Genomic DNA, 13,696 nt, shown 5'->3' on the forward strand with positions numbered 1-13,696 from the left:
TTTTTTTCAGGTGTTACTTCCTTTGCACACCTTGTGCTAGGAAGGCCTTTTTGATGTGGTAATATAATTCATTTTAGTTTCTTCAAAAAAAAAAATATGAGAAGACGTGTTCTACACTCAAATAAAAAAGAGAAATGCTAAGATGTGTCTTTAGGACACATATTAAAGAATCCAAAGTAAAATTTGTCTAAAAAGTTGTGTCAATTTAATTTTTAAAGGTTGAAAATTACTCCCTCCGTTTCAAAATGAGTGTCGCTTTAGCCAAAAAAAATTGTTTCAAAATGAGTGTCGCTTTCAGTTTCCAATGCAATAATAACTTTTTCTTTTCAATTGTACCCTTCAATTAATACTCTGCACACTACTTCCAAAACATTACTTTTTAAACTAACCAATAGTTAATAAGGATAATTTGGTAAAATAACCATTCTCTTTCTTTTAATCATTGCATTTCTTAATATGTGTGTAAACACCTAAAACGACACTCATTTTGAAACGGAGGGAGTAATAATTTAAGAACATCGGTTAACATAACTCAACTAAATCGAAGAAATAATGATTCCCTTTTGCAGTTTTGCGCGTAAGGGCATGAGAGAGCGAGTGGGTTTTCTTGTGTTGTCATTATTAACAACACCACTAGCAGGTAATGTTCTACCATCATAGCATATCACGACAAATAATATTGGATAGAAGACTTAGCTGAAAGAAACTTTTCACTATTCTTTTTGAGCACAATGTGAATCAAACAAAAGTAGAGAAGAAAAATGATGATATAAACGTCAATTTAGTAAAAAGCATAAATCGATGCCCGTGGACCGTGGTGTTGTTAATCTTCTCCTTTCTGTGGCCAACTTGATTGTGGTGGATGTTGATTTTACTTTTGTTCTTATCTTAATTGATTTTTGCTTCAAAGAGTCAACATCATAACTCTTACCTTAAACCTTTCTCTAGTTTTTTGTTTACCACTAATTATCGATTTTGTTATTATCAAACAAGTTGAGGAAGTCTTTCATAAAAACAAAAACAAATATTTGAAGGAAAAAAGTTAATAAAAATAAAATGACACAATAAAAATGACATATACATATATATCATAGAGAAATAATATTTTGACAACCACTTTTTGACAACTTTTGGACAACTTTCTCTCTCATACTCACATGATGTTGTTATCCTCTCTCTTCCTTTTTCTCTCTACATTGTTTTTGACCAATAAGAAATGAGAAAAACAAGGTTGTCAACAAATTTGTCATCAAATGGATGTCAAAATATCATTACTTTATATCATATATGGATGCAATGCAACCATCTGCTGCAGCCAATCATTAAGTAGACAGTTACAGGTCACTTCGAGTAATGGGAATTATATACTCCCTCCGTTTCAAAATGAGTGTCGTTTTAGGTGTTTACACACGTATTAAGAAATGCAATGATTAAAAGAAAGAGAATGGTTATTTTACCAAATTATCCTTATTAACTATTGGTTAGTTTTAAAAGTAATACTTTGAAAGTAGTGTGCAGAGTATTAATTGGAGAGTACAATTGAAAAGAAAAAATTATTGTTGCATTGGAAACTGAAAGTGACATTCATTTTGAAACAATTTTTTTTTGCTAAAGCGACACTCATTTTGAAACGGAGGGAGTATTTGTTTGAAGGGTGGGAATTATATATATAAATAATAAATATTGTATAAAACATTTTTAAATACACCAAATTATTAGGAAAATTATGTATTTTATTAAATTAGGATCATGCTAAGCAGTGCTCTTAGATCATTTGTTAAAAAGAAAACATATATATTTGTATTAATGAGTGTATTTTTTAAACTTTTAAGAGGTTAATTACACATGTTTAAAAATAGTTTTACTATATTTTCCTTACATAAGTTTTCTTTGACAAGTTTCCCAGCAACATTTGTTAATATTTTCATTTATATTTATTATTTAAAATCAAAATATAGAGACAATACACATTATATAGTCACTCAGTTCTTTTGGTGAAATAGTTTAGTGGTTAGAAATTCACCTTTTAAAGGTGAATAATCGGGGTGTCCAAAATTCGAATCTCGATCCATGTATATTATTATGATTATAATACATTGTCTCTATCAATTGAATTAAGCTCGCACGGACAATCACTCAAATTTTTTTGGATGAAAAATAGGGCTAACGCCCCAAGCGAAAAAAATGCATAATTATACAAATATCTTTAGGCATGTAAGAGCATCCACAATGGAGACACCCATTTTTGGGTACTTAAATGGGTCTCACACGTACACATCACTCGTTTATCATTTTTTAATAGCAGTACCTAATAAGCACTCAATCCCTCCAACTCAGATCTCACACAAAGTTCTTAAATGGGACCCACTAATCAACTATCAATAACTTTATATCACTACATTTCAATTTTTTAATATTAAAAGCGTGCGGGTCCCGTTTAAAGTTGGGGGTCTTAAATAAGACCCCGGGTCTTAAGAGACCCCCAAAAAGAAATTCCCCAATGGGGGTACCTATTAGGTACGGTGTCTTAATTGGTAAAGACACCACCATTAGGGATGGTCTAAGCCCTTGAAATACCATAAAAAAGGAGACATGAAACCTCACTAGGAGGAGTATCCATAACATGAATGTCAAAAGAGCTAGTCAATCAGCACTTCTATTTTCCTCCCGTCAGGTATGGTTGAGTTGCACCTGCTGTCGTTTTAACTTTAAAAGTTCTTGAATTCGACACACCAAGGCGGGCCTTGCCATTAATTTTGACGTTCCCTTTGTTCATGTCAACCAAAGTTTTCGAGTCATTTTCCACTTGAAGGTGGTGAAAACCCTGTCTCTCTAAACAAGCTGCATTTCCAAGTACATTCCCATGTTTCAGCATTGGAAGCATCACAAGCACCTATTTTGGTTGAGTACCTTTTAAGTCATCTACCATCTGAATTCTTTAAGCGACCACCACAACTGACGAGACCCAAAGTATCTCCCCAACCAATATTGTCTCGTTCGTCATTGTCTTTTAGAGCAGGGATGACAAGAAACTGAAAGACAAGCGTAAAATGTAAATTAGAAATAAGGAAATTATAATCTCATTCTCATGAGGGGGTTACCACATCCTTCACACATTATATATTATGAGTTGTTTTTCAAAATTGTCCTTAATAAATGGTATGAAAAAGATAAATTAAAAAATTGAAAAAAGATAAGTTAATAAATAGTTAAGAGTACAATAACATTAATGCGTCATTGATATTGTAAAATATCATATAATGTAAATGCAGGGCCGTCCCTATGAAATAGGAGGCTCGGCTCTCTATTTAAAATAGGCCCCCAATAAAATAAAAACGCATTTTTTTTGTGTAGCTAAGCTTTATTAAAAAAATCAGAATCAGAAGGGATTCTAAACATGAAACGAAATACAAAAATATTAAGCGAAAGAGAGGTAGAATTTACTAACGGCGTCGTTTGGATTTGTCGCTTATCCGTTGTGGGAAAGCGAAAAACGAATGGTTTATGTGAAAAAGAAATTATTGTTGTGATTCTTTCAATGAAATAAGTTTTCAAATTGACTGCTTAAGTGATTATACAAATTGGGGAGGTTTGATAGTACCAGATTTATGTCCAGATAGGAGAACTAAAGTCTAGAAAAAACTCAAACGTGTAAAGAAGTAACACATATATTTTTTATTTAAGTGGGGGTGGGTATTAAAGTTAATTTTTTTTGAGGCCCATAGCTTTTGGAGGCCCGGCTTGATTGAGCACCTTGCACTCCCTCAAGGCCAGGCCTGTGTAAATGTAGGACAATTTTTTTCTTTCTGAAATGACATATAATTTGAGACGGAGGAGTAGATCTTATAAAAACTTATGTATTAACCGTTAAAGTATTTAATTTTTTTTAATAAGTGTCTCGAAAGCATTTATTTGCAAAACCAATTATATATATTTCATCTAAAAAGAATTTTATATTGATACTCCGTAGTACATATTCTTTATTTAATCTATTTTGAAATTACCATAGATAAGAAATGAAAAAGATGATGCTAATCAAACGTGAAAAGCAGGGCCGGACCCTAGGGGGTGCAAGCAGCGCTATAGCACCGAGCCTCTTCAGGGTATGAGCCTCCAAAAAAAATTTATAGCCCAGTACCCCCACTAAAAAAAAAATACTCTTTCTCTAATACATACCAACGCGCGTTCCTCTCACCATCAGTGTTTCATTTTTCTTTTACTTCCTTTCATGGAATTGGCTGATTTTTGTTGAATGTTAAAATTGCTAAATGCTGGAATAGAGTTTGATAGAGATTAATTTTATGAGTTCTTCAGATAGAGATTAATTTTATGAGTTTTTCAAATTGCTAAATTGGTTGATTTATGGTTTAATTTTATGAGGCTGACAAGTTCAAATAGAGATTAACGTTTTCCCCTTTCCAAAACAACACGGACATTGTTCTTTTAAAAAAAATACATCTTTATTTTATTATGGGCCTCATTTCAATTCCAGCACCGAACCTCCATATTCGTAGGAACGGCCCTGGTGAAAAGAGTATCAAATCTTAAACGTGAAATCTAAAAAAGCATATATGATTGTAAAGAGTACACAGTAGAATCAATCAAAATCAAAACCAACTGTTAAAAAGAATGAACCAATAAACATCCGGATCTCAAACACAAAAAATCAAATTCATAAAATTGGCAACATTGAGGTTCTCAAAAAAAAAATTGGCAACATTGAGATCCGAATTGTGCATTCCATCCATCATCATCACATCACAGTAAAAATTCACGAACCAATCAATCCACCATCCCCCACTGTCACCAAATTGTCTCACTCATAAAGGCACTAACAGCAACCTGTACAATTTGAAACACAGTTGTCTCGTCTATTTTAACAGATAATACCGATACTAATATAAGTAGTGATATATGTACAACCGATGATAATTTTCATTTCTTTTCTTCTCATCGATCCAAAACAATAAAGAAAGAAAAAGAAAGAGAGATAATAAAAATATAATGTGAGTATGAAAGAGAAAAGTGACAAAAGTTGTAATAAAGTGGTTGTACAAATATCATTTCTCTATTAATATAATGTGAGTATGAGAGAAAAAAGTGACAAAAGTTATAATAAAATGGTTGTACAAATATTATTTCTATGTTAATATATGTCGTCATCTAAGATGATAAGACTATTGTATGTATGAGTTTCAAATGAAATTTATTGTTTGATTTCACTTATAAATTAAAAATATTAAATGATGAATTGTTTGGAAAAATTGATTTTATTTTTGGATTAAACAATTCTTGATGGTACTATACTTACGTCACAACCAATTCTTGATCATTAAGAGAAAAAAAAACTATTTTGTTAAACGATACGTTTTCACCGAGGATCATTTCACATGTGAGTTTCAAATAGTACTTATCACTTTGTATATGTTTGATTTCACTTTTAAATATAGGTCAAAATTGATTTTGAATGTCTAGAATTGATTTTGATATGTTTTATTGTTTTTTAATATAATTGATTGTCTTCAGAAATTGATTTTATTTAAAACTACTAATTTATAATTTTAAAATCTATAATTAATTTTTTCCCAACAATTTATAGTTATATTCAAGTTTACATGATGTATTCAAACTTCTTTTTTATTTTTTTTTGTCAAAAAAAAAAACTTAAATAGTTTTACCTTCAACCCTTTTGATCGGAATCAATTTTATACCATTAATTCATTTAAAATTAATTTTTATCATGTAAGTAAATCCAAAACATTTACTAAAAAAAGAAAATTTAAAACATCATATGAAAATTTAAAACAGCATTTTGTATCACCTTATTGTAACAAAGCAACATGAAAATTGTGAATCAAACAACGTTGGTGGTTTCTACGTGTGCGTAGTTTCACACCCAAAAACAGCATTTTTATTACAACTACCAAATAAATCCATCTTCCACAAAAGACCCATCACTTTATTCAACAAAAAGCTCAAAACTTTTCACCCAATTCAACAACCCATTTGCCGGAAACTTCAATTTCCGGTGAGATTCCGGCGAAAAATGGAAGTGGAAAGTGAAAAGCCAGGATCTGATGGAAAAGTTTGGAACTTTTGTAGAATGCCATTTTGGCAAACAAGTCACAATCCTTCATCATCTTCAACTACTACTTCTTCTTCATCTACTTCTTACATGCACAATGTTCATCATCAGAGTCAGAGTATTCATTCTGTTGATAGATCTGTTCCTCAATCTTCAGCTACAGTTTCTTCTGTAGCTAAATCTTTGCTTCCTACTAGGAGAAGACTTCGTCTTGATCCTCCTAACAAGCTCTACTTTCCTTGTATGTGTTTCTTCAAACTTGTTTTTCTTCTTCTTTGTTGGTTTTTTTTTATGTGTTTATTTGTTTATAGATTAATGTTTTGTTTTAGTTGTTTTGGTCTTAAGTATGGTGAATAGGTTGTTTTGTTCATAATTATATTACATCAAGTTAAGATTTATTGTAACGAGTGGAATATATAATATGATTTGAGTTTGTTCATAAGTACTAGTTCAACTGGAAAAAAAAATGTAAAAATTGTTAGGCCGGACGTTGTGATTGAGGTTTGAACCCGGGCTTCTCCACTTGTGTGTGTGAGTTTCTATTGGTTATTGTCATTTCGCCTATCTACAAAGAAAAAATAATATGATTTGAGTTTCATGTAGATGTTAATGTTTAGATTTGCCTAGTATGGCCATTAAAAAAAAAAAAAAATTGCCTAGTATGTGTTATCTTTTTACTTTATAAAATATTTTTTCTCATTTACAAAGAAGTTTATAGATGATTAATTGTGAAAAATTGAATTAGAGGATTTATGGAAAATTGAAAGATATAGGGTAATTTGAAGTTATTGACGAGTTCTTATGTTAAAAAAATCTGATAGCTTTTATTGGAAACTTGATATCTAGCCCAAGTATCGATTAATTTGGGGACTAATCGCACCGATTAAGAGATTTATGTAAACTGACTGATTAATGTGTGGTTGGTTTTGTTTTGAAGATGAACCTGGTAAGCAAGTTAGGAGCGCAATCACAATTAAAAACACTTGCAAGTCTCATGTAGCTTTCAAGGTCTGGTTTATTTCTCCATTCACTTATTTTTGTCATCACTTGTATTTAGAAATGTTGTTTGACAGAACATTCTCATGTTACTCATAGGATAAATCAGTGACTCTTTTGCAAATTATCATGTTACTCATAGGATAAATTAGTGACTATTTTGCAGTGTGGTTCTGTTTCAAGTTTCAACCTAGAAAATTGAAAATTAGAAATGTTCTTTGAAAATTAGCAATTTACCCATTCAAAAAATGAGAAAGCTTTCATCTTGGGACTTTTCAATCAAACGTTTCAAAATGTTGAGAATGTTTGCTATTTTGACTAGATGATAGGAAGTGTATTTTGTTGATAATGATCATCTTATGGCATTATCTTTTTTTGTTTATTTATTCTTTGTTTTTCTATTACTCCACTTTTGAGATCACTGCTAAGGGTCTGTTTGGATTGACATATTTGAGCTTTTCTACTGGCGTAAACACTTGTGAGATTCTGAAAACAACTTATTTCATGTACACAAGATGTTTTCAGCTTATTTCTAAAAGCTCTCCATCATAGCTTAAGAAAACAGTTTATCAATTATATGATTAAAACAGTTTGACTTTATTTTATCTTTTGTTATAAAAATAGATTATACCTAAACACTTATATAACAAGTGATTATACTTTAAGCGTTAATTAAACTATTTATCCAAACAGGGCCTAAATACTAATGATGATGTTTTCTTTTGTCTTAGTTTCAAACAACTGCACCTAAAAGTTGTTACATGCGCCCTCCAGGTGGTATTCTTGCACCTGGTGAAAGTATAATTGCCACTGGTAATATCTCCTTCTAAACTCTTGTTACCAAACTATCAAATGCTTCGAATTCGATGAATCCTCTTACAAATTGTCTCACAAATTTGGCAGTATTCAAGTTTGTTGAGCCACCAGAAAACAACGAGAAACCAACTGATCAAAAAAGCAGGGTTAAGTTCAAAATCATGAGCCTAAAAGTGCAAGGTGAAATGGACTACGTACCAGAACTGGTAATGTGCTATTTCTCGTCAACCTTCATAGTTTTCATTTGTAATGCTTGCTTGTTTGTTTGTTTATGTAAGCTTAAGTTGCAACCTTTCTGTTGCTAAGCAAATTCAAGTTTTCCTGATTGTATATATCTGATAAGATCGTATTATTGTGCCAAAAGTTAGTTAACATAAATGCTGATCAAGTTCTTGGTTTTTTAATGTACCAAATATAAAATCTGTTTTCAAAAGTGTTGTGCTGAAGACAATTATTATGTCTGAGTTTGTTCACAAAAACTGTGATTCTTCCTGCAGTTTGACGAGCAAAGAGATCAAGTAGCTGTAGAGCAAATTCTTCGGGTTGTTTTTCTGGACCCAGACCGAAACAGCCCTGTAAGATTATACGTTTCAACTATATTTTTTTGGTATTCAAATTTCATTCGGAGTCATAGTTGAAAAGTTTTGTTTCTTGTGAAGGCCATGGATAAACTTAAACGTCAATTAGCTGAGGCTGAGGCTGCATTGGAAGCACGAAAGAAACCACCGGAGGAGACAGGGCCACGAGTAGCTGGAGAAGGACTTGTTATAGATGAATGGGTTAGTAATTATATTTTTATTTTTTAGCTTACACCTTTTCTCATTAGTTTTTGGAAACTCCCTTCGTCTCATATTAAGTGTTGTTTGAGTATATTCACACTGATTCAAAAATCATTGAATGTGATAATTTTTATGATAAAATGAGTTTCATCGACTAAAATACCCTTATTAATGAAGTAGTTAGTAAAGGAGGTCATGGATTCAATCCCCATCCTAAACAAAATACCAACAATACTAACATTTACCGTTTGAAAATTTGAAATAAAGTAGTTAATGAACTAGTTAGGTTGATTAAAATAAACACTCCAAATGTGACATTGGGGGCTTGTTTGGATGGACTTAATTGACTTTATCTACTTAAATAAGCACTGGAGAGACTATCTGAGAGAGCTTATGGAAATAGTTAAAGGCATGTCCGTAAGTTGTTTTGAGCTCATTTACATAAGCTCTCCAAGATAGCTTATGAAAACAGCTTATATAGCTCACATTAAAAAGTTTATCTTTAATTTATCTTTTGTTATACAAGTTATATATCAGCACTTATGCTGTAAGCAACTAATTAAGTTGTTTATGTAGTATGTTCTTACCTTCCGTTTTCTAAATAACTGTTTCGTTGTTCCTTGTGTAGAAGGAAAGAAGGGAAAGATACTTGGCCAAGCAGCAGGTTGAAGGTGTTGTTGTTGATTCAGTGTAAACTGTAAAGTACTTGTTTCTTTTTTCTTCTGACCTTATGTCAAAGATCTTTTGTATGTTCTGAAATTTAATTCCTTGGAGGCACCAATCTGTCAATTATGGTTGAGTGACCTATAAAAGTGGTATGAAGAGATATTGTGAAGACGCTTGTTTTTGTTTTCTCATTTCCAATAATGTTTGTGGCGTTAAATGTGAGTGAATTAATACTATGATCGGCTCTACGTAATTGTGTTTTTACATCATCTCCTACAACTTGTAGATAGCTTTGTTTGTTTTAATCAAAACTGAATCAGATTTTCACTTCATGCAATATTGTAGGATTTGTTTCAGAATGCATACTGTTGTAGCTTCTTTGTTACCATTGTTCAGGTTGGAACACAATTTTCAACAACTTTATAATTATAAGAAAGGAATTGATTTATCAAAAGTATGAGATTCACTTTATAGGAAAGGAAAATGAAGGAAATTGATTTTAAATTTCTTGTATATGTGCTTGCATTTTATCACAGGTTTTGATTGTAGAACTTTTATTTCTCAATTGAATTCCTTGCATTTGGATATTCTTAGAAATTTGCGGAAGGAAAAACTAGTTTTACCTTTTAACAATTGATTACTCTCAAAAAAAACTTTTAACCATTGATTGGCGAGTAAATGTCCAACTCACTCCCTGAATTTGCTAGGGTGTCAATTTAGTCATCCACCTTCATAAAATGTTATGTTAGTCCTTCACTATGCAGGATATGTGTCAAGTTAGTCCCTGATCCCTATATTTGTTAACCATAGGGACGTTATTGATACTGAATATGTATATGCCTATAATAGACACTGAATATTTGTTAATGATAGGGATGTTAAGGATTCAAAAAAGGAAATTATTTATGAATTTCATGTAGAAAAGGTTTCGGGGATCAATACAGCATGATAAACTTAGGACTAACCTTTACTGGTAAGTGAAGGAGTAAAGTATGAAAATGAGGGATCAAATCAATACATGATGTACATCCTATAAAAGTGAGAGACTAAGTTTGACATTTTATTCATTGATAAGAAAAAGTTTAACTTGTATCGTTTGCAGTAATGGAGGAAGTATGTCCCAATGGGGCCTTACAGTTAGACTTATATTAGCAAGTAGAATTTGAGAACACTGATAATTTTTCACTCAAATGGGAACCTTAATTAAAAACATTAATCAGCTTTTTAAGGTTCAATTGAACCTTTAAGATTTTCAAAACCGATTCTTCGGTAAAAATATCCATTCCCATCTTCAATAGTGTTGTTCCTTTCCACCCTACAGTACGCCACACCGTGTTATGAGGTATTGTCCGCCTTAGATGTTGTAAATCTTTCACGGTTTTGTCCTTGGACTCGACTTCCAAGCAAGTAATGTGGGACTTTTAAAGGACTGCAAGAACAATTGCCCTCCAGTCGAGGCTAAGGGAGCGTGTTCTCTAGTGAAATAGCCAATGTTCCTTTCTAACACCGCTTTTCGAGGTATTGTATGCCCGCTTTGGTCTAATCCCTTCAAGGTTTGTCTCGTTGGTGGAGAAGTGTGTGTGTTGTATATAAACTGCCATTAAACTTGACTTCCTTTCCACCACCATTTTCCGAGGTATTGTCTTTTTTGTAAAAAGGCTTCTCGTTGGTGGTAAAGTTGCCATTAAAGTTGACTTCCATGCGATGTAGGACTTTTGGAAGTGTACAAGAACAAGTGTAATGATTAATAAATGTATATGTAACCGGTTTTCAATAATCCAATCATTAAGTATTGCATTAAAAAAAATATGCATATTACATTCTTTCATCAAGCTTTATTAGATTATTGTTATTCGTTATATAAGTATTTATCGGATGCATTGTACTTTTAGTGCAATAAGTAGAATTTGGTCTCATGGTGTTATGTAAATTTGTGTACTATGAATAAATTAACAGTTTTAACTAGCACTTTGTTGAGTATGACTCGTAATTTTTAGTGATAATGTTGTACAATGTAACATTTGAACATAAGGTGTAATCTGTAAATTTTAAGCTTTAAGTGATAAAAATAAATAAATTGTACTTTTTTTTTCTTCGTTTGGTAGATAGACGAAATGACAATAGTCATTAAAAACTCACACATATAAAAGAAAAAGCTCTGATTTAAACTCCAATCACGATATCCGACCTAATAATTTCGATATTTTATCGATTGAGTTAGGACTTGTGAATATATTGTATCCTTTCTGGTGTTTAAGACGTGATACAATTGACCGAATTTTGAAGTGAAATATCGTGTTTTCTCTACTTGTGTTTCTTTTTTAACTTTTGAACCGGGTTTCTGTAATTAGACACCTTAATAGAATCCATATTATGTATGATACACAGTGCATTATGCACCTCACATCTGGCAGCATTTTGTTTGGTCGCATTTTTTAAAAGGTGCAAGAAATGAGAAACAGATAGGCCAAACCTTTTTATGTGAAAAGCCCTCTTTGCTTTATAATATTCTCTAGATCGGAGATACAAGGCATAGCAAATTTGGAGTATTATATTATTGTATCTTAATTTTTTTTAAAAAAGAAAGGCTATTGCATGAAAAAGTTCAAAAATAATTCGTTTTAAATAGTATTACTTTTTTTGTCAAAAAAAAAAATAGTATTACTTTTATTAAATTGATGTATCAAACTTCATCACTTGAAGATCTTGTGAAGCTGCATATCTTATCATCTACTATTTTTTATTCTAATAATATAATGTGTTAAGTTAATCAATAATAGATAAATTAGTTAGCTTTCGCTATTGTTTAAATGCTGATTTAACTAGTAACAGTAACTAGTAACATCATAATACAAAGTAATCTCATTTTTGTAAGGAAAAAACAAAGATAAAGTAATCATTCAAGATCCACAAGTGGGCAGGTCCATATAAAAAGTGAGCATATGAGCTTATCTCCTTTACAAAAGCACATTATTTAAGTGCAAATTGTTATGGGGAATCTTGACAATATTCCTAATGTAACTATCGTTAATGATTCAGCAACAGTTGCCTAAGAAAATATATTCTGAAACAGTTGTGCCGTGTGAAGTAGTACTACTTCTATTGTAGCATAGCGTTCTTTCTCCAAAAACATTATAATAATTTTGGGTTGAAAATGTTTTGATCCTATATAATAAGGATCTTCTAAGTTTAGCCTTTAGTTTTTAATAGTTTTCTTAATTCCAACAAAAGATTTTTGTATGCGTTTTAGTGTTTTAGCCTTTAGTTTAACTTTTAATAGTTTTCTTAATTCCAACAAAAGATTTTTGTATGCGTTTTAGTCTATGCTAAAACCAACTTTGATTAATTATCATAAATTTTAAAGTTTTGAACCATTTTTTTTAGACATGTTAAAAATAATATAAAAAGTTTTTTCTCAAAAAATTGGTTTAAAGATAGTTTATATTAAATTTTACATAATGTCGTTATTGGAAGGCAAAATGAAAACCAAAATATTTTGATGTCGATTTGAAGATTAGTCATGTAGCAGACTTAATGGATACTAATTCTTACTAGTGGATGAAGGCAGCTAATACAGTTTTTGTGTTAGGGGTTCATAATTGGCTAGCTTGTTCTATTCTTTTTTTAGGTATATGTTAGCTGCCCCTTTGTTTTCGTTTTCTACTTTTTGACCGAACACTTGTTGTAATTATGGTCGTTGTCTTTTAGCACATCTTGTGCGGAAGAAGTGACATTTCGTTGTTAATATAAGCTTCATTTTTGTCTGTTCAAAAAAAAGACTTAATGGATACTATAAAGCTTCTGTTAGGCCAGAGATTCTATTTACAGTGGATTAATTTTAAAATAGCATTTAATCAATATATATTGTTGGTATAAAGATCACATACACTGTTAATGAATATAAGTAGTTATAAGGTCGCACATATTATGCGTTATGATTTGTTGATAGTGTAAATTTTTTTACACTAAAAGTGTATCAAAATTAAATTCATTTTTCAAAATAAAATTATTTTTATAAAATAAAATTAAACTCATTCTGTCAAAAAAAATTAAACTCATTAATATATTGTGTGTATGTCAAAGTTAATTTAATTAAATTTGATATCTATACTATATATAAAAAAACTACCCCTTTCAGCACTTTTGAGCGGGATTTTTTTCCTTCAAAAATACCCTTAATTTTCAATACAAATAACACATGTAATAAATAGATAAGAATAAATTTAAATATTAAAACAAATGTAACAAACACGATATGAATATATATTTTTTTGTTTTTTTTCCTTTATAATTTTTTTTTTTGAACAAATCAAAATGGAATATATTGCTCAAACGAAAGAATAATTCATCCCGC

At 31.0% G+C, this 13,696-nt stretch overlaps 1 protein-coding gene across 1 annotated transcript; it reads left to right on the forward strand.

Annotated features, from left to right (window-relative positions):
- The first annotated feature begins 5,829 nt into the window (after window positions 1–5,829).
- LOC146950467 (vesicle-associated protein 4-1-like) lies at window positions 5,830–9,606 on the forward strand. The gene is made up of 7 exons (XM_085746375.1): window positions 5,830–6,326; window positions 7,023–7,093; window positions 7,813–7,894; window positions 7,985–8,103; window positions 8,395–8,472; window positions 8,557–8,676; window positions 9,305–9,606. The coding sequence occupies exons 1-7, from the start codon at window positions 6,047–6,049 to the stop codon at window positions 9,368–9,370; spliced, it is 816 nt and encodes a 271-aa protein (XP_085602501.1). The 5' UTR covers window positions 5,830–6,046; the 3' UTR covers window positions 9,371–9,606.
- The last annotated feature ends 4,090 nt before the right edge of the window (window positions 9,607–13,696 follow it).

Source organism: Medicago sativa, chromosome 2 (assembly GCF_051527215.1).
Source record: "Medicago sativa cultivar Bolivia chromosome 2, Bolivia_mono, whole genome shotgun sequence".
NCBI classification, from domain to species: Eukaryota; Viridiplantae; Streptophyta; class Magnoliopsida; order Fabales; family Fabaceae; genus Medicago; species Medicago sativa.

What these genes read in the sequence shown, in the direction of transcription:
- LOC146950467 (XM_085746375.1), top strand. Translation starts at nt 6,047, where the DNA reads ATGGAAGTGGAAAGTGAAAAGCCAGGATCTGATGGAAAAGTTTGGAAC. An exon ending in TAACAAGCTCTACTTTCCTT is followed by an intron (nt 6,327 to 7,022) that starts GTATGTGTTTCT and finishes TTTGTTTTGAAG; the next exon opens with ATGAACCTGGTAAGCAAGTT. An exon ending in TGGACTACGTACCAGAACTG is followed by an intron (nt 8,104 to 8,394) that starts GTAATGTGCTAT and finishes TTCTTCCTGCAG; the next exon opens with TTTGACGAGCAAAGAGATCA.